Source organism: Rhamphochromis sp. 'chilingali' (genome assembly GCF_963969265.1).
Source record: "Rhamphochromis sp. 'chilingali' genome assembly, chromosome: 3".
Lineage (NCBI taxonomy): Eukaryota > Metazoa > Chordata > Actinopteri > Cichliformes > Cichlidae > Rhamphochromis > Rhamphochromis sp. 'chilingali'.
The window spans coordinates 42,860,311-42,884,296 of NC_137931.1; the positions used below are offsets into that span (position 1 = coordinate 42,860,311).

A 23,986-nucleotide genomic window follows, 5' to 3' on the forward strand; every position below is an offset into this window, starting at 1 on the left:
AGTGAGTTTAGCATGTTAGGAAAGAATATATTCAAGACCTCCTTAAAAGGAGAAACTATTATATCACCAAAACTGGCCTCATTGTGCATTTTATCACCTCATTTTGTTTTACAGCAGCCTTTTAATTTATTTAGGACAAGCTTTCCTTTTTGGAGGAATGTTGCGTTAAGGTTTATAGATAAAACACCCACACAGAAGTCTACAGATTGAAACTTCTTTACATTTTTACGCACCATGTGTGAACAATAAAGTTTACACAAAATGTATTTGAATAAAATTCTGGCACAGGTCTCTTCAGCATCAAAGGATCACAACATGTGTTAATGGAAGCCCCAGTCGACAGCGAATCTGATTAATTAATCTTGCAGTACAACCAAAAAGCAGAAAGTGGTCTTTTGAGGGTCCAGGAGGTCTGGGGCCAACTGTTTTCCAACAGTTTATGATCCAGCCTTGCAGCTCCTGCAACATCTGGCAGCCGGGGACAACGTTCATCCCTCACACATCGAGACGTCAGTCATTTCGAAGAACGTGATGGATGTATTGGGAAATGTCTCCAGACGTCAGCACCAATTTCAGGGTATCATGGTCTATCTAAACCACATGTCCCTGAGTGAAAACACAGCCAAGTATCTTTTTAATCAGGTCCTTAATCCTCCCACACCCGCACCCCAAATCCTCAACTCACATTTTTTTCCCTTTCCTTTTATTCAACTGTTTACTTTCAAGCTTGTGCGATAGTGTGTGTAGACATGTTCGACATGAGGACATGACATTAGCCTCCATAAAACAGGAAGACTGATCAATAAACTACACGAGCAGGCAGAAACATTTTTCTTCAAAAACGTAATACTCACTCGTTTGTTTGTTCTCTAAGTATTTCTGGGGCTGATTCGCAGAGTCAACAGTTTAGTTAGTTAGTTTAATTTCTTCAAGCTGGAACAAAATCCTTCCTCTTCTTTGTTCACTCAAATGTAGGACACAAAAAATGGAAAACTTTGTCTTTAATTTTCCCAGCATGGAAGGATAGTCGGCTTCATCAGTGAGTTGCTCAACAAATTTTGTCATAATTTAGAGCTTAACTTGACCTCTTAATACCAGTGCTTGGTGAAGAGAAGCAGAGGTCTCTATATTTGGCACTGTGTTGATAAGACCACTGAGAAATGAAGATATCTGAAGCTGGAAAATTCTCTTTGAATATGAGTATATGCTCTGCTAACACTCACAGGTCAGTGCCCACTGGGGTGACTGGTTTTAACTGCTGATCCCAGTAGATCAGAAATTATTATGTCTTTAACGCTGAAATCCTTTCAATGAGATAATAATTTAGCTCTCACATGGATCACCAAGTTCAGATAAGGATGCATACTTTAGTGTTGGTGTAATCAACAACGGTTGAGTACAGGAAACAGACAAACTTCATTACTCGTCCTCATAAAGCTGCCAGAGTTTCACAATCGATTGTCTTCTCGGTTCAAATCATATTTCTGTGAGAAAAGTAAACTAGTTAATGTTCAAAGAGCCGCAGCTAAACTCTGAAGGTGAATGTTGCTCATCCTCCTCAGTTTTTACGTGACAGACTTTAAACAGCTGTCTGTGCTGCAGGTAACAAAAGTGCTGAACATTTGTTGTAGTTTTAAGAAATTAAACCCTGAGATGTGTTACGTCTTGCTCCTATTTGACAGACACTTAACTTTCTCTTCTTTCCTTGGAAGAGCGCTCACATTCAATGGCTTCAAACAAACAAGCAGCTGCATACTGAAACCAATCAGTGCAGATAAAAGCAGCTGGCTATGCAATAATAAATATAAATTAAGGGTCTTTGTTCATGCTGATATCAAACTAAAACTAAACCATTTATCATGTCTTAAAGTGAGGTGGTTTAAAAGGTAACGACTTTGGGGAACTTTTATTTCTCTGGTGGAGAGATTAGGAAAGAGAATAAGCAGGGAGGTGCACATACATATGTTTAACATGCAGTCCACTATAATTGCAGTTTTCTTTGTTTTCTTTTGCAAAAAACCTCATAGTTAGTACAAATTGCCCATATTAGGAATGTACTGTTTACTATTTCACAACCATCTCTGCTCTGATTTGTCATTCATTCGGAGCTCAGGGGTTCTCTTTTACTGCCAAGTACCATTTCCAACAAATGCAAACTTGCTTACGAAGACAAAAACTTGGCTCTTTGTGATAATCCCAGAGGATGAGTAAAGGTAAAAGCAGAACATTAATAATGTGAAAGGAACAAGTGTAAGAGAAGAGGGAGAAAAGCAAAAAGAAAAAAAGACTAAGACTTTGATTATTATGTGATCATATGAGCAAATTCATAGATTTGTCCTTCTGGTCTCCGGCTTTACATCGCACAGAAAAATCTTCTGCTTTTGTTTGGTGAAGCTGAGTGATATGTCACGCTCATTTATCTTTGAATGTAAACTCTGGTGGAAAACAAGCAGCTTACTTTGCAGCCATGCCCGTGTAACCTTTTGAACCCCTTTTTTCTCAATGTTAAGTTCACAAAGAAAATTAGCGATTAGATCTGTGAGCAGTTTAATGAATGACTCTGCTGAGACTTGATGATAAGAGCTTTCTCAGGTGGAAATGATAACAGACACTTATTGCCCACTGGTACTGAACAAGAGCAGAGTCATAAATAAACAGCGAGTCAGGACTAATTCTTGGCACTTGTTCGGATCTTTGTGATCTCTCTATATGTCTGCGCTTGCCCGCGCAGTGTGTTCACATTCTTGTGCGAACAGGCTGCGGGTTGAGGGCTAAATATTTTATTGCAAAATATAAAGCTTATGATAGTGCCAAATACCCATCAGAAACAGAGCAGGTGTGTGCAGTCATTGACAGGACTGACGTCAAGTTGTAATGTTACTGGTCCCAGAGCTATACCTGGTTTAGAGAGACTGCTGTACCCTCAGGGAGAAGTGCAAGTGATGGGAAAATGAACCATCATTAACTGGAGAGAGAGCCAATTCGTTTTTATATGCACTTGGGGTGAAATGACACGTTATGTTCGCAGTGCACACTTTCATTTTTCATAAACTCCTTTTACCGAAAGGGCTTGAATTGACTCCAAAGTCAGTTCCTGAGAACTGGCTCGAGAGTCGAGGATTTATCGAATTTCAAGGCTTACAAATAAAGAAGATCTCATTTTGCATCCCAGTAGAAATTGCAGTTTTTAACAATATAAATCTGGAGTCTTGCATGCAGCAGAACGAGACGATCACATTGTCCTGTGATAACATGCCTCCTGCTGGAAGGAAAGAATCGGGGGAGGATGTCCAGATGAGGAGATTAGAGGGGAAACAGTTTTAAATTACTGTTTGAAAATAACTTTATTCTGTTTAATGAATCTGGCCTTAATCTTTGCTAGAATTACTGATACAGCGTGGCTTGAAGCTCAGGGCAGCATCCCTGGAGGATTTATGAAAACATTGCTTTAAAATGTGAGCAAACATGAGAATAATTTACAAAGATATGAAAAAAATAGATATAATAACACCAAGGTATACTCTCAACATTCATTGTGCGCTTGACTCTCCTCCTTAGTGAACAACGTGAACTGCATTTATAATCACTTTTACGTCACATGCATACCCAATGAAGGCATTTGAGGCATTTGCTGTAATGCAAATGCGGTAGGCTAATTTTACAATTTATTTTTTGTTTTCTCTCTTTTTCTTATATTTCCTCCTGATACACATTTTCTTTTTTACTTTCTGTTGGGCCAAGCATGTTCCCTTGTGGCTGTCTCATTAGGCTTACCTGGATTAGGTCAGATTTATGTCCTGACTAAGAAGGATTGGAAAATGCTGATAGCCATTTAGTGATTGATAGGTGTTTTGCGTCAGTAATCTTGCCGTTGGTGATGTAATCACAGGCATGTCCTGGTCTATGAGCTGTAATTGATTTACAATGTGGAAAACAACTGTCCACTCTGACGTCCACATCCACTGCCACTTCAGTCTGTGTGTAACATAATACCTGGACTGCATGAGAGCGCACACATGTGATAAAGTCGCTTTGGTGCCACAAATGAAGGAGTCCGGTGCAGCTCTTTGTCGTTATAGTATTGCACATACAGTGGAAGGATTGTGTTTGTCAACTGATGCTGCAGACCACTTGCTCGGACTCTCGTACTCATCTGGTTGGAGCACAGAGTAACCCACAGCCTCGACCAACCTCCTCTTCTGGACTCGATGGAGGAGGATCCGATAGGCCCCTGTCAGTGGATTCCTGCAGTCCAAGCAGGGGTTATTCTGGAAATGAAGCGCCACGACCCCGAGATCCGACAGCAAACTCTTTACCTCTTGCTCTTCCACGCACAGAGTCTGATTTGTCTGTGCAAAGTGAGCAGGAGACAGTGGCAACGGCGTATAGGGACGAGGGAACTCAATCCCCTTCAGCCAAGCACTGTCTGAAATCTGCGTTAAAGAGGAGCGATCAGCAGGCACAATCCGCAGCATGCCTTTGATGACCAGCTGGCACGGATCTGGCACATAAGAGGGGATACGGTAAGCCCCCTGGAGGATGCAGCGCTTCAGCCTGCCCAGATTTTCCCCATAAAAGGGTAAAGTTGCTGTTGTCATGAAGTACAAGAGAATACCTAAAGCCCAAATGTCTGAGTAACATCCGGAGTATCCCTTTTCCTTAAAAAGTTCAGGAGCAGCGTAGGGCGGAGAGCCACAGAAGGTGGTGAGAAGCTCAGCAGGGCTGCTCTCTGTGCTGAAGCCAAAATCCCCAACTTTGATGCAAAAGCTGGTGGTGTAGAAGATGTTCTCCGGTTTCAGGTCTCGGTGGATGATGTTGCAGTCGTGCTGAAATGTGACACACACATGGACAATTTTAGAAAGAGTTCTCCTTTAATGCTCACAGAGAACGCCAGCGCACTGGTTTATTTCTGCACTGTGGGGCAAAACACTGATATAGCAACATTTCTTTGCTTCATCTTATGATAAGTTATTAATGCATTTGTGTTGGATATCTACATTTTGATTTAAAGAGGATTGATTTTTCACTCTGCTCATTTTGATTTTTGGACCCTATCAGAATAGCTTTGCAGTCAGTGTCAGAAGTCAGTTTGTGTCCGATTGACTGAGGCCACTCTGACATTTAATATGAGCAGCTGCTAGCACTTAGCTGATCCCATTATTTGAAACTTTGCCCACTATAACAGCTTAACTAACCTATTGTGAAGAAAATGAGATGCTCAGAGGGGATAAAGACGGACAGGGAACTAATTAACTATTATTATTATTATAACACCCACATGCACTGATGAAGCATTGTTTGGCCTGGCCATTCCAGGATACATTTTCCTTCTGCTACACAGATGTGGCTCATGTATCGAAATCTCCCGAATCAATAATTTTTACAAAGAAAAACGTTATTGGGAGCAGATATTGTGAGTTACTCATGACTCAGACACCTAAATTACATGCTTATCATCTGTCTACACTGCAACTATCTATAATACACTTTAACTAATATTTATTTATAATGCATCTTCTGGTTTTAGTTTATTTTAACTGAATTAGTGACTCTTAAACTGTTCTCTTTGTTTACTCATCGAGTGGTCAGTGGCGCGGTCTCTGTGCTCTACCCTGCATGTCAAAGTATCCTTTAACACGATACTCAGATTTGACCCAGTTTCACATTCTCATCTCTACTTATTGTTAGAGGCCTTAAGGTTTCAATCTGATCACGTAAGTCTGGCACATTTTGAGTCAAGCTGGGATTTTTTAATTCATTCCATGCTTTCTCTCCACATTTCAATCAGCGAACATATCACAGACTCATGCTGTGACCAAGGGTGAAACCGAAGCTCACCATGTGCTTAACAGCAGAGATGATTTGTGCGAAGACCAGCTTGGCTTCCAGGTCGTTAAGCTTCCCCCTCGTGGTGATTCGAGAGAACAAGTCTCCACCGCTGCCGTACTCCATGACCAGATACAGCTTCCGGCTCGTCTCCATCACCTCATAAAGGCGCACTATGTTGGGGTGGCACAGCTTCTCCATGCAGCTGATCTCTGAGGAAGTCAGAGGCTGTTTCTTCTTATCCAGATGCAGCTTGTCCATGATTTTAACAGCTACTCTCTCTGAGACAGGAGAAGGGGAGGGAGAAGGCTTAGCTGTCAGTGACAGATTTAAAGAAGGTCTGATGAGGTTAAGGACTGAAATAAGGACGGATGTACATTTAGGAGATTTAAAACAAGAACAGACGAGACGCATCTGATCAAAAGGAGGGGAATTAGCTTTTAATAGGATGATTGTTGCAGCGTTTTTTAAAGTCTGCACTGATTTATGGTGCTCTTGAACACTTATTCAGAACACTGGAATGTGAGTGAAGCAGGAATGAGTTTGAAACACATAAAAAAGATGACTAACGGTGACTGAATAACTGGGACGAACATCCTAAATAACTGACGGTTCTTTACCTTTCGTCAAGGCATGGATGCCCAGCCTAACTGTAGAGAAGTTGCCTTGCCCGATTTCTCCACGCAGCTCGTAAAAGCCGATCCTTCGACCGAGCACGAGGTCATTGACGATCTTCTCGTTGTGGGTCATGTCATAGACGATCCTCTCAAACGGAGACTGCGCTCTCCTCTCTGCGTCAGTCAGCTGCGGGGTGGCACACGTGGCAGCAGAAGCCAGGGGCTTGGCTGGTTTTTGCGTCTTCGGAGAGTCATCTTTGGATTTTTTGCTCGTTTTCTCTTTCGGCCATAGACGCATTTTGACGGCTTGGAAGTAAAAGCAAAAAAAGTGTGAAAACGTTGCAGCAGTGCTGCGTGAAATAGCAGAAATATTAGGATTTCCTTTAGATTTGGACCGAGACGACATCGCTTCTTAGACAAACACCTTTGTGTGTGCAAGTAGAGCTGTACCTTATGGTTGACCTCCATGCTAACTTACCTGGTATGTAACTGTACATCCCACATAAGTCAAAACATCAGGTCTGTATTCTGCCTAAATTTAACCCGAGTTTCTATCTGCACTTTTAAGCTGTCAGTGGATATTATTGAAAATGATGCTATGATAGACAAGAATGTGGCAAACTGGGTTTTAATTTATTTTGCTATCACTCATCTGCTTATGTTATATTCTTTTGCTTTAGGAGAACAAAAACAAAGTATAATCTGAAATGAATAAAACTGAATCTCTTCTCCTGGTTAGAGCTTCCACTCACACCGTTTCTGAAAATACTAACATTGCACCTCTGCGGTGTTAGTGTTGTGACCACTATGCAGGAAACAAGATTTCTGGATCACGGTAAATGGATTTCAATATGTGTGTTTTCATTTTTAATGGACAAAAGCAGGATGTTGACCGTTTTTTCTGCTCTGGGAATTGAAGTTTTCATTTTTTTGGACACAGTTCTTAAGAATCAGCACGTTAATTACAATTTTTTTTTTGATAGTGTACAAATTTCTCTCAAACAGAACAATGCTTTGGCTCGAACGATTGCCTCGTACAGCGTTTCTTTTGTTTTTACAGGAAATTGTGCAGTACAGTCTGAGCATTGCATAGAGTCTCAAATCTGACCCAACAGTCAGGTCAGGTGCCAGACCGGCTACTTGAATCCTGTGTGGGCGTCTTGGAGAGCACGCATAACCTCTCAAAAACGACTGTGAGCAAAATGAACCAGCCAGTCAAGTATTACCAATAATAATAAACAAATATTAAACATTACAGTGTGATTATGTTCTTCCTCCTCTTGGACTTTGTCGATCAAATATAGCCGAGGATTACTTGGGTTTTTTAGATGGAGAATTAGTGCCATTTAGCTTGCAGACAGCTATTTATAGGATGCTAATGAAGACTAGACTGGCAAAACAAGAATGAACAGAGTTGCCAAATTAGGATTACACTTCCACGCTGCGTATGAAACTGAGCAGGCAGATGATTATTATCAGCATTTGGATCCATGTGAAACTGCTTTTCTATTATTCTTGTTAAATCTACCTGTAAATGTAACAGCTTGTATGACTGGAGCGATGTAGTCACTGTGAAAAATAATAGCAATGAATGAGATTTAATGAGTAGCTTTGAACCATCTTTTGTGGAAAATTCACATATAAGAGTGGAGATATATTCAGTTGCCAATCTGGCGCTTCTGAAATAAAATACAATTTTAAATCATCCAAATATGGGTTTTCTAAATCTAATCACCAAGGCTACAGTTGATAAGAGATTTTATACAGATGATTTAAAGTACTTTTTAAAAAAGTACATCTAATTTTAAAAACAACATGAAAAAGAAACGAATCACATTAGCTGATCAATAACAGTAATAAAACTAAAATATTTTACCTGTGAGCTGCGAGTCCTTCATATCTCTTCCTCAGAGTGTAACACCTGACTGTGGCTGAACATGTGAATGGAGCTTCAGTGGACTAAAGCAGTCCTCACAATCCTATTAACAGAGTGTATTAGTGGAGTGCTGACATGACCTGACACAATGGAAATGATGCAAAGATACTTTCAATGAATAAAAATAAGCATGCCTGCTTTCATAATGATGATAATGCTCATGTAACTTACACATGAAAGCAAGTTCGTGGGCGTCAAGCTCTGACAAAAAATATATAAAAATATTATAAATAAATAAAAACTAAAAAGTGTTTTAATAACTTTCTGGAATAAAATAAAGTGCTAATGAAAACAGCTTCATACATTAAAATATTCAGGTAAGAAGAGTTTAATGTGCTATTTAGATACTCTATTGCAGGTGGACTGGAGCCTATCCCAGCTACTATAGGGTGAGAGGCAGGGTACACCCTGGACAGGTTGCCAATCTGACACAAGGCTAACACAGAGAGACGAAAAACTATTCACATTCATCCCTGTGGGCAATTTTGAATCACAAATTAATCTTTGGACTGTGATAGAGCCAGACTACCTGAAGAAAACCCACGCAAACACGTAGAGAAACATAAAAGAACTAGCAGATTACTAAAAGCCCAGCTTTAAGCTTTAATAGCTCTTTAAGCTCTTTAACACTTTAAAGCCTGAACCATATTAAGCATATTAATATAGTGATTTTCTCAAATAACTGCCAGAAAATTATTTTGTTTTGCAAATATAGCGTTTAGGGAACCTTCTGATGAAATAAGAATAAATTAATTAATATTAATTAATTTAATATTAATATCTTATTTGCTACATCTGGCTTTTTTGCCATTTATTCCTTAAAAATGCATATAAGGGAAGATGTTTTTATTTATATAGGCAGAAGAAGAAGGTTTGTGGGTCTAACACTGTACTCATCGGCGAAAGTGACAAGTTACCAGAGAATCATAAGCATTGCAGATTTTGGTGATTATGAGGGAAACTATCACAAGGAAAATAAAGCGGCAGTATATTCTGAAATAGAGGTTTTGTAGACTTTTGATTTTTTTTTTCCAGTTTTACACAGGAGAAAATATGATGTGAAGAGACACAGACATATATGTCTGTCATAATTGGCTAAAAAATGCTAATATTGTCAGATATGGATGAAAAGAAGGTTTGAGAATCTATGAATTCATTCAATTGAAACTCAAACACTGCTGTCAGATAAAACAGCAGCTGAAATAACAGAGAATTAGTTAATAGAGACTATCACATGAGACCATAAGAGCAAACTTCAGCTTCCCATTAATCATGCTGTATTCACATAACAAGAGAGAGCTTAAAAAGATTGCAGGTGTTGTGATATTAGATGGTAAAGTGTTCAGCCATAGCCATACACCACATCCACACTTGGATGACCTCTGTGTCAGCTGATGAAGGAACCCACACAGTGCGTTGAATCTAACAGCAACAATAATCATTAAAAATAGAGCTAATACTGGACACCAGAGACAAACAAAACTTCAAATGAATACAATTTTACTGACTTGTCATTAAAGTCTTTATAAGCCATTTATATTTCACAATAGAGTTCACAATAAGTTCACAATAGCGTATACTGATGCACATTACTATGCAGTTGTTTTTAATAGTTTGTTCCCACTGCCCCCTAGTGGAAATATTGAGGAGTACAGTTGAGTTTTCCCACTTTTTGGTAAATGTCACAAAAAAAATAACATTTAGCGCATACACAAAATAATGTAAAATTACAAAGTTATAAAAACGATATATTTTAACCATACAATAGCAAAGTGTTATTTGTGGCCAACTTCACCTGCGACTTCGTGTCTACACTCGGACCCCTTGGTTAGTAGGGCTCCGGCTACACCCCGCTATCTAGGCGGCAATGTGCGGTGAATGACGTTTAACTTTAGCCAATAGTGAGGCCTGGATTCACAATCTGTCCAATCACCGAAGAGGATTAGTTGGCGGGGCCTGCACTCACTGACGAATCAGCGCAGGCCTTATCACGAAAGCCCGGAACCACATGCTGGCGCGCGCCCGCTGCTGTTGTTGATGTTATTATCTGTGACATGTAGCTATTAAACTATAGTCGTTTCTACGTGTGTGTTTATTTCTTAAGTCATATAATTAGCGCAAAATATCAGAAAATGGCAGCAACAGTCACGACGAGTCTTGTGACCGCAACGGAGCACGACCCTGACCGGTGTGAGAGTGAGGAGGAGACCCGCGGGGCCGAGGCGGAGGACAGCGGCCAGCAGCAGCAGACGGGCCCAGTCACGGTGAGCCACAGCCGGCTGTCCAAACTCCCGCTGTCCCGCATCAAGGCTCTGATGAAGACCGACCCAGACGTGGCCCTCGCCAGCCAGGAGTCTGTGTTCATCATCGCTAAAGCCACGGTGAGACCACTGATATCCTAACCGGTCCTGGTAACACGAGTGCTGACTCTATATGACGCTAACAAACTTAAGTGCAGATAGTAAATAATCTATTTTCTATATGTTTCTAATTCATTTTAGTTTATTTATCAGATTACTGAAATTACTGAAGTATATTTAAACTTTAGTGTAGGTTAACCTTTGGAATAAACGCAGAGTTTACTCATGTTAATGTCTAACTAAAATGTTAGAGTCAAACTGAACAATCATCATGCTAGATAGGGAATGAAAGCTAGTAGAAGCAAGATGGGATACATGTGTGAATGAGAGGGAGACAGGTGTAACAGTAAAGCTGCAAGGAGCAGAGGTAGTGAAGGTAGATGAGTTTAAATACCTGGGACAAACCGTGTTCAAGAGAGGTCAAGAAGAGAGTGCAGGCAGGGTGGAAGTGAGTGTTGGGAGACTGTGTGACAGAAGGATAGCAGGGAAAGGGAAGGTTTACAAGGCCTGGTGTCAGTGAGATGTACGGTTTGGAGATGGTGGCGGCAGGAACAGAGCTGGAGGTGCTCAGGTTTTCGTTGGGAGAGACCAAGAGGGACAGGATTAGAAATAGAGTGTTTTAGAAGGACAGCTCAGGTTGAGTGCTTTGGGGTTAAAGACAGACTTCAGAGACAATGGTTTGGACATGTTCAGAGAAGAGATGGTGGATATACTGGATGCTGACTGTGGAGCTGCCAGGCAAGAAGAAAAGAGGAAAGATCTTAGTGGAGGTTCATTGATGCGGTGAAGGAGGACATGCAGAAGAGCATGCTAGCAATAGGGTGGCATGGAGGCAGATGATCTGCTGTGGTGACTGTTTAGGGAACAGCCAGTTGTGCAAAAACAGTTGCATTTCAGCACAAATATATTTTATCAGTGGCTTATGTTAATAAAAAAAAATCTATTTCTGATCATTTCTCTGGTTCATTTTGAATGATTTCTTTTTGGTTTCTTTTTGTACAGGAATTGTTTGTTGAGATGATCGCCAAAGATGCTCTAGTGTATGCACAGCAAGGGAAGAGGAAAACTTTGCAAAGAAAAGACTTGGGTAAGTGGATTAAACATGTGCTTAATTCCATTTAAAGTCTACTTGCATAAATAGAAAATGGGCTGGTGCTTGTATAGCATTTTCCTGTTCTATCAAAGAACATCAAAGCACTTGTGCCTGTGTGCTTCTAACCTAACCGGGGCACAGTCATCCTCCAGCGGTGATCAGTGTCTTACCCAAAGATAATTATACAACCTGCTTCATAAGCCTGAATTTGACAGTTGTACATATTTCTCAGAATAACAACTATATCACGCTGAGATTTGACTTGAAGAAACAGGACGTGCTTTAATTTTAGGCCCCTGTTCCTTTTCTGTGACTGTCATTGCAATACTCAGCATTTTGCAAAATGTTGCAAATTCACAATTATATGACACCATGAGTAAAATATTGTGATAATATGGTATCATTTGTTTTCTTTTCCGCAGACAATGCAATAGAAGCCATAGATGAGTTTGCATTTCTTGAAGGTAAGCCATACAAAGACAAAAGTAGAAAACAACTTTTAAAGTTGTCTGGATTACGATGCTGATTGAATTCGTCACATGCACAAAATTCAGTATTCCACTTAATATTGAATTTATTGGCTCTGTTTTGAACCAGAATATGTTTTACTGACTTTATTTTTTCTGCAGGCACACTGGATTAAAGACTGCTTCAGGAGACTGGTCAAAACTGTTTGCAACCATCCAAGTTTTTATTACAGGGTCATAATTCACTGTTGGAAACTTTCTGCTACTTTTCTAAGTCAAAATCTGAAATTCAACATTTATTAATGCTTTTATACGATGGTTCCTCAAGATTTTTCATGCTTAACTTTGAAGACTTGTGATGGAAATGTGTACATTTTTTGTATATACTTGTGAAATACTATTCACTGTACAAGAAATAAAAGTATGTAAACAACAGAATGAAGTCTGTGCAGGTGTGTGTCACACTCAGCATTACTGGTAAAGCTGTAAGAGTAATAATATCAGGCTTCAGTGGAGTTTTCCAATTTAAAATCTGCAGAGTGACATTAAAAGCAAAAAGATTCGTGCACTGCAAACTTGACCCCAATTTTAACTAGTTTTTCAGATCTCCCAGAGGTAAACAAGAGATTAAGCATCTTCTGAATAAGGTTCAACATAAGAAAAATGAATGACAAGCACTGTGAGCAACACTCACAGCTGAGAAACTGAAGTGCATACTTTAAATTCCTTTTTTACTCCTGCACAGTTCAGGGGGATGTATTTTTGTTTGTTTGTTTTTAAAGCAGCCTGCTCTAAAGTAAATGTGCTCATCCAGTGATGTCAGAGCTATCCAGGGTCCTGCCCTTGCTAACACATTTGTAGAATTTCCTCCTTGTATTTAAATAATAGAATAACATCTTGAAGTTTTTGGAGACAAATCAGATCACCAATTTTTTTTTGTCTGTATAAATGTCTTGAGCCGTCTCTTGTCTCTTTATGTTTCACTTCTAAGAAATCAGACTTGTAATAATTTTAGTGGTTTTGAGAGCAGTTCTGCAGGCTTTCCTTTCATTTTGACTGCTTTTTCACTCATTTTCAATCCAGTCCTTGGACGTGAGCTTTTTCAGAAGAATGTTTTTTTATTAAGCCAGTTAACACTGAGCTATGAATCATTCAAACATAACAAAGGCGCCCAACTCAAGCAACAAACTGGTGTTGTGTATAAATATAAAAGAACACTTGGCAAAGAACCACTTTTAAATAGTATGTTTTTGCACTTTGTTACACAATCTGTTCCCTTTTCTCATGTTCAATCTATGAAAAATACCACAGTTTCACCAGCATAAAATAGTATTTATAAAACTTATGTCAGGATGGTTTGCTGTGTGTCCTTAAAACATTTCAGGAAATTGGTTCTGTGAAATTCAAAAGAAATTGCAGGCTTAAAAACTATCCGATCAACAGCACTTGAAATTCATGTCCTTAAGTAAATGTGGATGGAGCATCTACTGTTCACTGAAGCAGGCAGAAAAGGCTGAGGTATGCCAAATTACATAAGAGCTGGGCTGAAAAGTGATGAATCCCAATTTGACATTTTATCAGTGTGTTTGGAGATTTTAAGGAGAGAGGTACACTACTGTCGTCAGCCATCTGTAAAACAATGGTGTCTCTTTCATGGTTTGGGGCTCCATTTCTGCCAGTGGTGCTGGAAATCTGGTCAAACTGATGGAATTATGAACACAGAAAAGTACTACACCATACAATACCATCTGGAAAGTGTCTGATTGGCTTCATTTTTCAGCACGACCGTGATCCCAAACACACTGCCTATGCAGTAAAAGCATCAGTCATAAATCTGTCTCCCCAGAGCCTGTTAACTGTTTTTAAAGGACTTTAAGGGATTTCTAAATGTCTTTGTTGTTTACCCTTCCCTTGAATCCTTGTCTGTTATCTCCCAGTGGGGACATAACTGCAGTAAACTAATTTGTAGTAAAGAATGTACTGAATTAATTTTGTTTGATATTTTAAATTTGTGGTGGAAAAAAAGGCTACTCTCAGCAGAACGGCCTTTACTGATGTTTACTGATGCCCCGGGGTATTTTGGCTCTACAGCAGCCTCAAGGTCAGCCTAGTTTTTAGAGTTTTCGACTGCATCTCCTGAACAATTATTTCTGCAAACTTGTTCTTGTCATACTTTTCATAACAAATAAAACTGCAGGTGACACATGAAAGATGCTCTGCATTTAAGACGATGGCGTATTATGTGAGATGTTTATTTTTTCAAATATTACTAAGATAATTCTCTTGGAATAAATATTATGTCATTACCATTGCTGGAACATTGAGTTTTGGACTCTTACAGAGCGCACCGCAGCCAGTGGTGAAATGTTGAAGGTCAGATTTCTTGTGCAACACAGCGACCCTCGAGTTTGCATTAGGAATGTGTTGGATCTCTGTGGACATAAGATGTGTGCTTTTCTTCTTGGCAGCAATTTTTAAACATATCCAGAGTGTCCAGTTTCTCACTCCAGGCTCAATCAAGACCTTTTGAGTTTTGGTAGTGCGGATTTTCAAAATAAATGCTCGAGTGTGTTTAAGCAGATTTTCTAGGTTTAGTGTTTCGGGTGTGGGGAGGGGGGGTAATGAAACAGAGCTGTGTGAAGCACAGATATTTGGGTCCCGTCAACTCCCTGCAGAGGAATGCCTGACTGGCACAGGGGAGCATGCGGTGCTCTATTCTAATAAAATATAATCGCATGTTGAAGCATAATTTTATTTCCACAGTCGATTAAGACATTCCATGAAGGAAATCTCATGTGAAGATAAAATGCAGAGCTTTCCCGTGTCCAAAGCAGAACATGAAATATGAATCCAGGGCCGGTTGGCCTAATGATTCGCTTTTATAATAATGGGGGGAAATGGCATGCTGGGATAAGCTTTAACCCCTTGGCTTTTTAAAGCTTAGTTATTTATAACAAACTAGTAAAATTAAAGTGGCATTTAATACAGCCAAGACCTCTTTTCAATTTTAAGAATTTTAATTGCACTTATTTGCATTCTTTTTATTTAGATATGCAATGATTACCATAAAATGGACACAATAGCTCTATCACAAGGTTAAGCATAGGATTTTGCAATGCTCTCCACATGCTGGCATTGACAACATGATTTTTAGCTGCTGCGGGGGAAATAAGTATTTCTCTCCCTTTTTAAGTCATAATTTTAAACACTTATGAAAAAATGAAGGAAAGAAGTATCCCCTTGGAAAATATGATTTATTACTTGGATTAATTCTTGTTGGCAAGCGGAGCTGTCAAATGTTTCTTGTAGTTGGTCACCGGGTTCGTGTGCACTCAGTGGGGATTTTTGGCCACTGCTCTTCATAGATCTTTCACAAATCCTTAAGTTTTCTAGATTATCACTTAGCTACACAAAGCTTCAGCTCTCTCTATAGGTTTCATACCACTCACATTACTGATGTCACCAAAACAGTCCATTTGTCAATATCCTGCCCCAGTCTTCCCTCACTTATGAAGGACACCTTGAGATTCTTGAAGTTCTCCATTGGGGGCAGTAACTTGTCTCTGGATTGGAGTGAACACTCCACCCTTTTCCAACTGAGAACCATGGCCTCAGATTTGGAGGTTAAGCTGCAGGTGCTGCACAATCCTGTACCCTTTGCAGATTTACATCCCCAATGCACAATGCTGCCACCGCCTGTTTGGTAGGGATGATGTTCTTTGGGCCATAGTCAACAGTCATTTCTTTCTAAATGTTCAGAGCCCAATTTTGGTCTCATCTAACAACCTTGAAACGTTTCTCCGAATGGGCCTTCTTGAGCAAGTTTTCAAACCACAACCTGGCAACTTGTCACCATTGGTTTTCTTGGTGAGCGGGGTCCTGCTTTGCATTCCTAGGGTTATCCCTTGTTGTTCCCATGATCACTGATGATGCACATCTTGGGGTACCAGCCTGAGGGCGATTGACAGTTACTCTGTCTTTCCTTCATTTATTAATATGCACTCTGCAATCATGTCTCCTATGTCCTTAGACAGCTCTTTGGTCTCTCCTATGGTGGTGAGGTTTAAAAAGGAATTGCAGGTTATAACTTGTCCTTGAATTTTGTGCACTCATTTCATTGGAACTTTTTGCTCAGTATTTTAAGCACAAAAAACAATGAAAAAAAAATGTGCTGTGCTTAATTCAGTTTTCAAAATTGCATTCCACGCCGCTTGTTGTCTGTTTTGTACACCTCCCAGTTTGCTGCCTTGCAAAGATTATATCAAGCATTTGCCCCCCTGCATCTTATCCCTTACAAATCCCTTTTTGGGAGCACAGTCCGATCTGTTAAGACCGTGTGTCCAGTTCAGTGGGTTGAGCCCTCCATCATCTTTTGGAGGTCAAACTATGCCTCTGTACAACTCCAGCTCTTAACATTACTCTGGTCACCCCGATCGCTCACTGCTGTTATTTTTATTTTTGATTTCCCTCGTGTTTCTGGGTCGCCACACCTTGACAGGAGATATTTAATCACTGCAGAGATATCCGTAAAGTGTAGGGCTAACAGGCAGACCTGTAGTCATGTGGAAGGTATGTTTTTACAGCTGAGATTCCAACCTGATTTCTTGGGTCAAATTCTTGAATCCCCCTCTCTTTTACATGCGCACGCACACACACACGTACACAGCTTTACCCCAAACACACCCCTCAGTCAACAGTCTGCATATTTTCATATCCAGGGTTCCATAGGAGACATTTTGTTGCCATGTTGTCTGAATATTTCTTGGTATGTTGCAGTAGCCAAAGGATAATTTGTTCCTTCTTAAGATCTGTTGAGCCACAGGAACTTAGACAGCCCCACATCAATAAAATCCAACAAAATGTGTCCATTATATGTGCTACATTAGTGTCTAAAGCAACATTTCTCTACATGAAATGCAACTCATTGTTCCAGCACTGCCCTGCCAGCATATTGAAAGTTTGTCTAATGCATTCTTTTCTAAAGTACAGTAAATCCAGAGTATTTATAGTAATGAAGTTTGATGGGTTTGAATTTGCAAGCTTAATTTGTGTGACAAGAAGGGAAAATATCACCTTTACCCCCTTAAAATATCCATATAATTATTTAACGGCTCTTTTCTACCAGATTCACCCAAACTGTTTTTTAAGCCTTGTCAGCGCAGAATGAGAACAATGTACATTACATTTCTGTGTCAGCTTTGTTTGATGATACTTCATGTTTCTCCCTGCAGATACATGGCCAAACCTAAATAGCAAGGCACCATGTCAACTGAAGTCCTTTCATCTTCCCAAACCATCAACTATGAATGTCAGGCATTGGTGTCAATCCAACACGAATAACTTGCCACAGCGGATCAGAGTAAAGCACAGTCATGAGACCCCGCTACGTTTCTCTTTGACATACGCGCTCCATGTTAGTTGTCAGCCTGGGTATGACGTGATAGCTTTTGAACAAACAGGTGATATTTCCTTAACGGTGTAACAGAGTAACTCCACACACACCTAGAAATGATCACTACAATTTATTTTCACATAAATTTTCACACAGCGGATGATGCCAACTATGAATTTCAATTTCTAGGCTTGCACGAGTCCAAAAACATTCTTTAAATATGATAGCTGTGATATATTGTCTGTGTATTATCACTTATTGTGTACCACACCTATAAGAGCTATAATTCTTCTTAATAAGTTATTAGTTTTCCAGACACGTTAAGTGCCTTCAGCCCTATGATGTGGGAATATTTGTGCATCTCTCACACTTAATCCAGCCTTTGATTGATCACTTTATACAATGTTGCTGGCAGCCTAATCAGACTTTGACAAAGTGTGTTTGTCATTTTTCTCGATCATAGGGCCAGTTCAAAGGAATACCTTCCTGAGACAGATGCAGGCCTACATCAGTTTCTCTAGTTCCTGTCTGTATAATTAGATCCTGATGTTGTTTTCTGTTGAAGTCTCCCTGTAATGGATGTGAGTGTGCTAACATAGTGCCTCCAGCGTATTCGTGTGGTGTTTGGTTAATGAAACAAAATAAATGAAACAATGTTTTATAATGATTTATGGTTAGAAAAGGAGAGACTACAAAAACATTTAGGACATATTTTCAAACATCTGAGTTACTTTATTAGGTAAATTTATAACATTTACTTGGTGACAAGTTTGCATCAGCATGAGCCAAGGCATGCAAACGAAATTATAGTAAGAAAACCAGACTAGAATTAAAAGGCCTCAGATTGGTTTCACATTGTTGCCAGATTTTCTACGAAGGTCTGGACTTTGACTGAGCCACTGCAACGTTCTTTTGTTTTTCAGTTGTAAATTTGCTGCTGTGCTCGGGATCATTGTCCTGCTTGCGTGACCCGACTTTGGGCCAAGCTTTAGCTGTTGAACAGATGGCCTTACATGTAACTCTGGGTTGCTTTGGTATACAGAGGAGTTCGGAGTCAACTCAATGACCGTAAGGTGTTCAGGTCCTGTGGCTGCAAAACAAGCTGAAAGTATGAGGTGTTCATGCTGACAGCCTGTGTTTGGTTTGGGCTAAATATGGCACTATGGCCAAAACCGTGTCCTCATCTGTGGAAAGAACACTGTTTCAGAAGTCTTGTGGTTTGTTTAGATGTAATTTCACAAAAATTAAGCTGTGCTGCTATGTTTGTTTTGAATGGAGGAGACTGTTTCCTAGCAACCCTTAGAAACAAGCTATGGTTGTTTAGTGTTTTTCTAATTGTACTACCATAAAGTTTAACATCTAACATGCTTAATGAGGTCTGTAGAGTCTGAGATGTAGCTCTTGGGATTTTTGCACATCTGACTCCAAACAGAACCTCTAAAGCTTCAGCTTTTATAAAGGTGCTCACACTTTCTGATAATCAGTTAGCAAGTGCATTTGACAAGCAGCATGGCTGCCACTTACCATCTGTATTCCACCAACAAAGGTGCTAGCCCTTTGTTTACTTTTTGAATGACTGCTTACAGCGGTGCATCATTAGCATAGAAACGTAATGTTAACATGAAAATTAACAGTGTAAGAGGCCAAGGAGCTCAAAATGAGCAGATAAAGGGATATTAAGCATGTTAAATGAGAAAACTTTTTTCTTTTATGTAGCAGTTTAAGCCTTTAAAGCCTGAACCATGAAATATCATAATGTTTTGTGTTTAATGAACCTTCTGATGGCAAAAAAGTAATAAGATATTTGTATCAGATTTGCTACATCAGACATTTTTTTGTATTTCAGTTTTTGAAGGAAAAAAATCACACTGATGATATCTGAATAACTCACAAAAACTTGGCTTTAAAGAGTTAAAGGAGCATAAAATGTATCTAAAAAAAATAGATTTCATGAATCTGCCTCAGACTTTTTGATCTATTGTAAAATGTTACATGAATAACATTTATTGCCATTTAAAATGACAACTGAAAGAGACATTTTTAAAGCAATCACTCATATTAACATCAGGATAAAGATATACTAAAGGAGGCAGACAGAAAACTCTGTGGTAAGAATGATCCAGATAAAGTTCAGATACTACCGCTTCCCCTACAGCCCGTACAGCTGCAAACCATTTTACATTCATTTTGTTATTTGGAAATGAAAAAAAGCCAAATAACTGGATTTATCATGGGAATTAACATAAATGCTGCATGTTGAATACTTCTTGATAACTCGCCTTTTATCTATTTTGGTTCTCAATGAGAAAAATGCAGGAAAGCAAAGGAAAAAAGAATGAAGGAGTAATTTAACACCCTAAATGAAATAAATCAGGCCTGGCATCTTGAGTGAGGAGACTGAAAGGGAGAAATGAGGGAGAGGTGAGATGAATGTGAAAGAAAAAGAAGGAGGGAGTTAGTTGAGCATAAGAATGAAAATGGATAAACAGACGGTGGGAGGGAAAGACAGTAAGACAAAAAAGAGAGGTGGTAAAAGTGAGTGAGAGATGGGCAGGGAGGTATAAAGAGAGGGAGGGAGTAGTATAAGAGAGGCAGCCATAGAGGGAGAGGTGACAGAGTAGATTATCCTCCTCTCCTCTCCTCCTCTGCCAGCCTCATCATGTTCATGCTGCAGATGTTGACTGTTATCTCTCTGACTGTTATCCTCTTGGCATCTGTAGAAGGTAGGACATAACCATACTTTCTATGTGTGTGTGTGTTGCATGGCTTGCATGCACCCTGCAGGTGGACACTCTAGCATAGACGGTGATGGCGAAGACAGAAAAGGAAAGAAGAGGGAAAGAGGAATAGCAGCAGCAGGAGCAGCAGGGAGGGAGGCATGGATGTAAACAGAGGAGCAGAAATCACATCACACACACACACACACACACACACACATGGAGAAAAGACAGCAACTGTGTCAGGGCTCAGTTCGCGTGATCGTGTTGTCTTGTCTGTTTTCTGAAATGTAGTCAAAGCGCTGGAAGTGCACTGATGTGGCTGAGGATGGCTTCAAAATCATTTGTGGCATTACAAAGCAGCACTGTCCTATTTTGCTCCTGCTGCCTCACATCACACTTTCAGTTGTTTACAGATTTGGATGAAGGGACATCATGGCATTCCTTACACACAAACACCTCGCTTTTTCTACCACTTTCTCCCGTTTCACTGGCATGCTCGTATGTTTCTCAGCACAACGGGATGCCATTATAATTCCTCTGGCATTCTAGTGTGTGTCCATATGTGACTCTGCGTATATGTGGGGCATGTGCAAAATACTCTGCTTCGGTCTTTGCTAATATCAGAACAGGGACTTGACAGTGCTGAAAAACTATAAATATGAACGCTCAGATTTAGGGTCTGATAATCTGCAATAATTTCTATTATTTGAAACTTTTCTGCCTGGCGTGATGCTGCATTAGCATCCCGTTTTCACAAAAAAGTAATTGAATGTGAAATCTATTCAATGATGTGAAACACCTGAAAGTTCAGCATCATTCTGGCAGTCTGCTTTCGTTTCAGTGACTCATTTGTCTTCCTTTGTCCGTGTTATTTCCTAGCCATAGGTGTGCAGATGAAGAACGATGTCCAGTGCTGCATGCTATACTCCCACGGCAAGGTGCGTACCAAAGATGTGTTGCGGTTTGAGGTGCAGACCGAGGGGCCCGACTGCAGTATACAAGCCATCATGCAAGTATTTCAACTATCCACTCCTGGAGCTAAAGAGCACACAGCAATCTGCAGGAATGGAAAATATGCCTCTCGTTAGAGGAGGGCAGAGCTTGGGCTGAGAGGCATTGTCATCTTTCCAGGTCATGTTGTTATGGCAGGGCTTAGAGCTGTAATTGCCAGGGAAGTGAAAAAGGAAATATGTGGGAATAACAAGCCATCTGAAAATACCTTCTGAGCCAGCTGAGCCCTGCTGCAGCCAGTCAGTCAGTCAGAACAGCAGGGTTTATTTAAGTAAACTACATTGTGATACCTATTGTTTCCAGCAGGTCAGGGAAATCTGATGAAGCTGGGGAATGAAGAGCTTGCTTATTCATGTGGCCCAGTTAACAAAAGCACTGAATTCTCATCCGTTGGATACGAGGCATTATTTTCGTTACCTGTTTTAGTTTGATCGCAATTTGTTCTTCGTTATACTAGAGGGGGAAATACAAAATCCCCTCTTTATCATCTTATAGTATATAAATATTCATTTTAATTTGGGCTATAGCTGGCAAATACCTTTGTAGATCTCAGCATGATCTTCTCCTTCTTACTGCAGCACATTCAAATCGGTGTGTTTCCATCCTTTGTCTCGAGTCTTCAGCACATCCTTGTACTGTCATCCTGCAACTTCTGCACATAATTTGCATTTGTCTTTCAAAGACTGTACACGAAGAAGGCGGTGAAGTGTGCAGACCCCAGAGACCGAAAGGTAAAGAGGTTGCTAAGAAAGCTCATCCAGAGACAGAGAGACAAGGCCCGCCAAACCAAATGGTTCCTTTCTGACAACCTTCCTGTCATGTCAGAGGTGAGACGCAGTCTGTTACACGGCTACTTTACTGTATTCTACACCTGAGATGTAATAAAGGCAGCTTGATGAAGTGAAACTGAGGAGTGTTGCAAAGTCATAATTTCCATGTCTTCAGGTCAAGAAGGACCACTTGGTGGTTCTCAGTGTGGAGTGATGGAGCGATGGAGGAAATATGGAGGAAAAGTTGTAGTCATAAGTAAGGCTCTTTTCCGTATGTTATTACTCATATAAACTTGGTATGTAGGCTATATGTAAAGTAAATCTCTAAAAGTCTCATCTGGGATTTTGAGCTGTCTTCCTGTGTTTCTGCAGGCCAAGTAAACTTTCAGCAGCTTGTCATCTTTACATGTCAAAGCTCGCTGACTCTCCAATCATCGTGTCTCTCTCTCTATCTACACTATCCGTCTCCCTGGGACTGGACCTGGGCAGCAATACATATTTAGATATTTAAGAATGAACTCTGCTTGAAATATTCCCAGTATGTGGCTGGAACATTCTCAACAAAGGGGGTGTTATTTGTAAGATATGTTGCAAAGATTTTTTTTAAAATGGCTTATACTGTTATTTGCCAGAGACTGCCTGAAAGTGTCTCCCTCTATAAAAAAGCATAACCACTCCTGGCTGATGTGAAATCAGTGAAACAGATGTAATGAAATGAGCAGTGATATGAATATTGTATATCACCAAGATACTCTTATGGTTATTTGTGACTTGTATACCTTAAATGTGTAATGACACTTCATACAGTAAAGTAGATGGGGTTTGGTTACGGTACACTGAGCGTGCAGAATATTGAGATAACATGTCTCCAGTGGTATGGTTTACAACTCCTTTTTCAGGCTATATTTGACTGTTTATAAAAAAAAAAATCACAGTTGACTCAGAGTGAATGTTTCACCTGGATGCAACCTTCAATATAGCTCAAGAGCAAATGTTCCTAATATTTTGTCCATTTTGTATATTGCGTGTTTGTAAAGTCCTGTATGAAATGTGACTCTAACACTAGGCCCTCAGGCATCAGCGACAGATTTAAGTATCTATTTGGAGTTTACATTTCTACGTTTAAACAATAGTTTGTCACTAAACTATGCCAAAGTGTTCATGATTCAGTTCACCACATGGCCAGGCTGTTAAAACTTAGAGGGCTCGACTGTGTGCGAAACACACAAGCATTGCATCGTAGGAGAATGCACTATATGTTAAAACACAGCATCTCGAGTGAACAATTTTATAAATAAATCTGAAATAATAACTAGAAGGGCTGCAGCGTCTTTTTTCAATCTTGAGATGTTTGCGTATCGCTTTCTACAGCGTGCTACTGATGTAGCTCAAAGTCAAACAAAAAAGAGTAAAATCTCTCACAACTGCACAGACATTCACTTTTATTTATATAACATCAAGTGTTTTAAAGGTAAAGACCCTACAGTAATACAGAGAAAACAATCAAATGACTCCCTATGAGCAGTGTTGGGAAGGTTACTTTTAAAATGTATTCCATTACAGATTACAGAATACATGCCCCAAAATGTATTCTGTAACGTATTCCGTTACGTTACTCGATGAGAGTAACGTATTCTTAATACGCTGGATTACTTAATATATTATCATGCTGTTTACAACTACGTGAATGTACTATTGCTGTGATTTATTACTGTTACTGAAGGCTCCGCGGCTCCGAACCGTAGTAAAGGACCTCTGGCTAATACAGTGGGTTCCGTGTCGGGCTCGTAGCCG

At 39.8% G+C, this 23,986-nt stretch overlaps 3 protein-coding genes across 5 annotated transcripts; 2 read left to right on the forward strand and 1 right to left on the reverse strand.

Annotated features, from left to right (window-relative positions):
• Positions 1-3,368: 3,368 nt before the first annotated feature.
• Positions 3,369-11,733, reverse strand: LOC308393514 (serine/threonine-protein kinase NIM1). 3 transcript variants are annotated; one of them, XM_080877330.1, is made up of 5 exons: positions 11,134-11,733; positions 8,320-8,422; positions 6,447-6,749; positions 5,839-6,107; positions 3,369-4,826 (listed from the first exon to the last, which is right to left on the reverse strand). In XM_080877330.1, exons 2-5 carry the CDS (start codon positions 8,339-8,341, stop codon positions 4,074-4,076), a joined length of 1,347 nt encoding a protein of 448 aa, XP_080733456.1. In that variant the 5' UTR covers positions 8,342-8,422; positions 11,134-11,733; the 3' UTR covers positions 3,369-4,073. The 3 variants fall into 3 exon arrangements, with proteins under 3 accessions (XP_080733456.1, XP_080733455.1, XP_080733454.1); XM_080877329.1 differs by lacking the exon at positions 11,134-11,733 and adding an exon at positions 10,175-10,233; XM_080877328.1 differs by lacking the exons at positions 8,320-8,422; positions 11,134-11,733 and having other exon boundaries at positions 6,447-6,883.
• On the forward strand, positions 10,368-12,731 carry pole4 (polymerase (DNA-directed), epsilon 4, accessory subunit). Its single transcript, XM_080877331.1, has 4 exons — positions 10,368-10,760; positions 11,742-11,826; positions 12,255-12,296; positions 12,462-12,731. Exons 1-4 carry the CDS (start codon positions 10,512-10,514, stop codon positions 12,473-12,475), a joined length of 390 nt encoding a protein of 129 aa, XP_080733457.1. The 5' UTR covers positions 10,368-10,511; the 3' UTR covers positions 12,476-12,731.
• Positions 12,732-20,350: 7,619 nt separating this feature from the next.
• On the forward strand, positions 20,351-22,648 carry ccl44 (chemokine (C-C motif) ligand 44; the record flags this gene model as incomplete). Its single annotated transcript, XM_080878289.1, has 5 exons — positions 20,351-20,414; positions 21,291-21,424; positions 22,109-22,249; positions 22,368-22,448; positions 22,565-22,648. The coding sequence occupies 4 exons, from the start codon at positions 20,351-20,353 to the stop codon at positions 22,404-22,406; spliced, it is 378 nt and encodes a 125-aa protein (XP_080734415.1). The 3' UTR covers positions 22,407-22,448; positions 22,565-22,648.
• Positions 22,649-23,986: the final 1,338 nt, after the last annotated feature.

Bases quoted from the DNA above. Each gene is read 5' to 3' on its own strand.
- pole4 (XM_080877331.1), top strand. From the start codon at position 10,512: ATGGCAGCAACAGTCACGACGAGTCTTGTGACCGCAACGGAGCACGAC. The intron at 10,761-11,741 runs GTGAGACCACTG...CTTTTTGTACAG, and splicing joins TCATCATCGCTAAAGCCACG to GAATTGTTTGTTGAGATGAT. The intron at 11,827-12,254 runs GTAAGTGGATTA...TCTTTTCCGCAG, and splicing joins TTTGCAAAGAAAAGACTTGG to ACAATGCAATAGAAGCCATA.
- LOC308393514 (XM_080877328.1), bottom strand. From the start codon at position 6,849: ATGTCGTCTCGGTCCAAATCTAAAGGAAATCCTAATATTTCTGCTATT. The intron at 6,108-6,446 runs GTAAAGAACCGT...CTCCTGTCTCAG, and splicing joins CATCCATGCCTTGACGAAAG to AGAGAGTAGCTGTTAAAATC. The intron at 4,827-5,838 runs GTGAGCTTCGGT...GTCACATTTCAG, and splicing joins TCTCTGCTGTTAAGCACATG to CACGACTGCAACATCATCCA.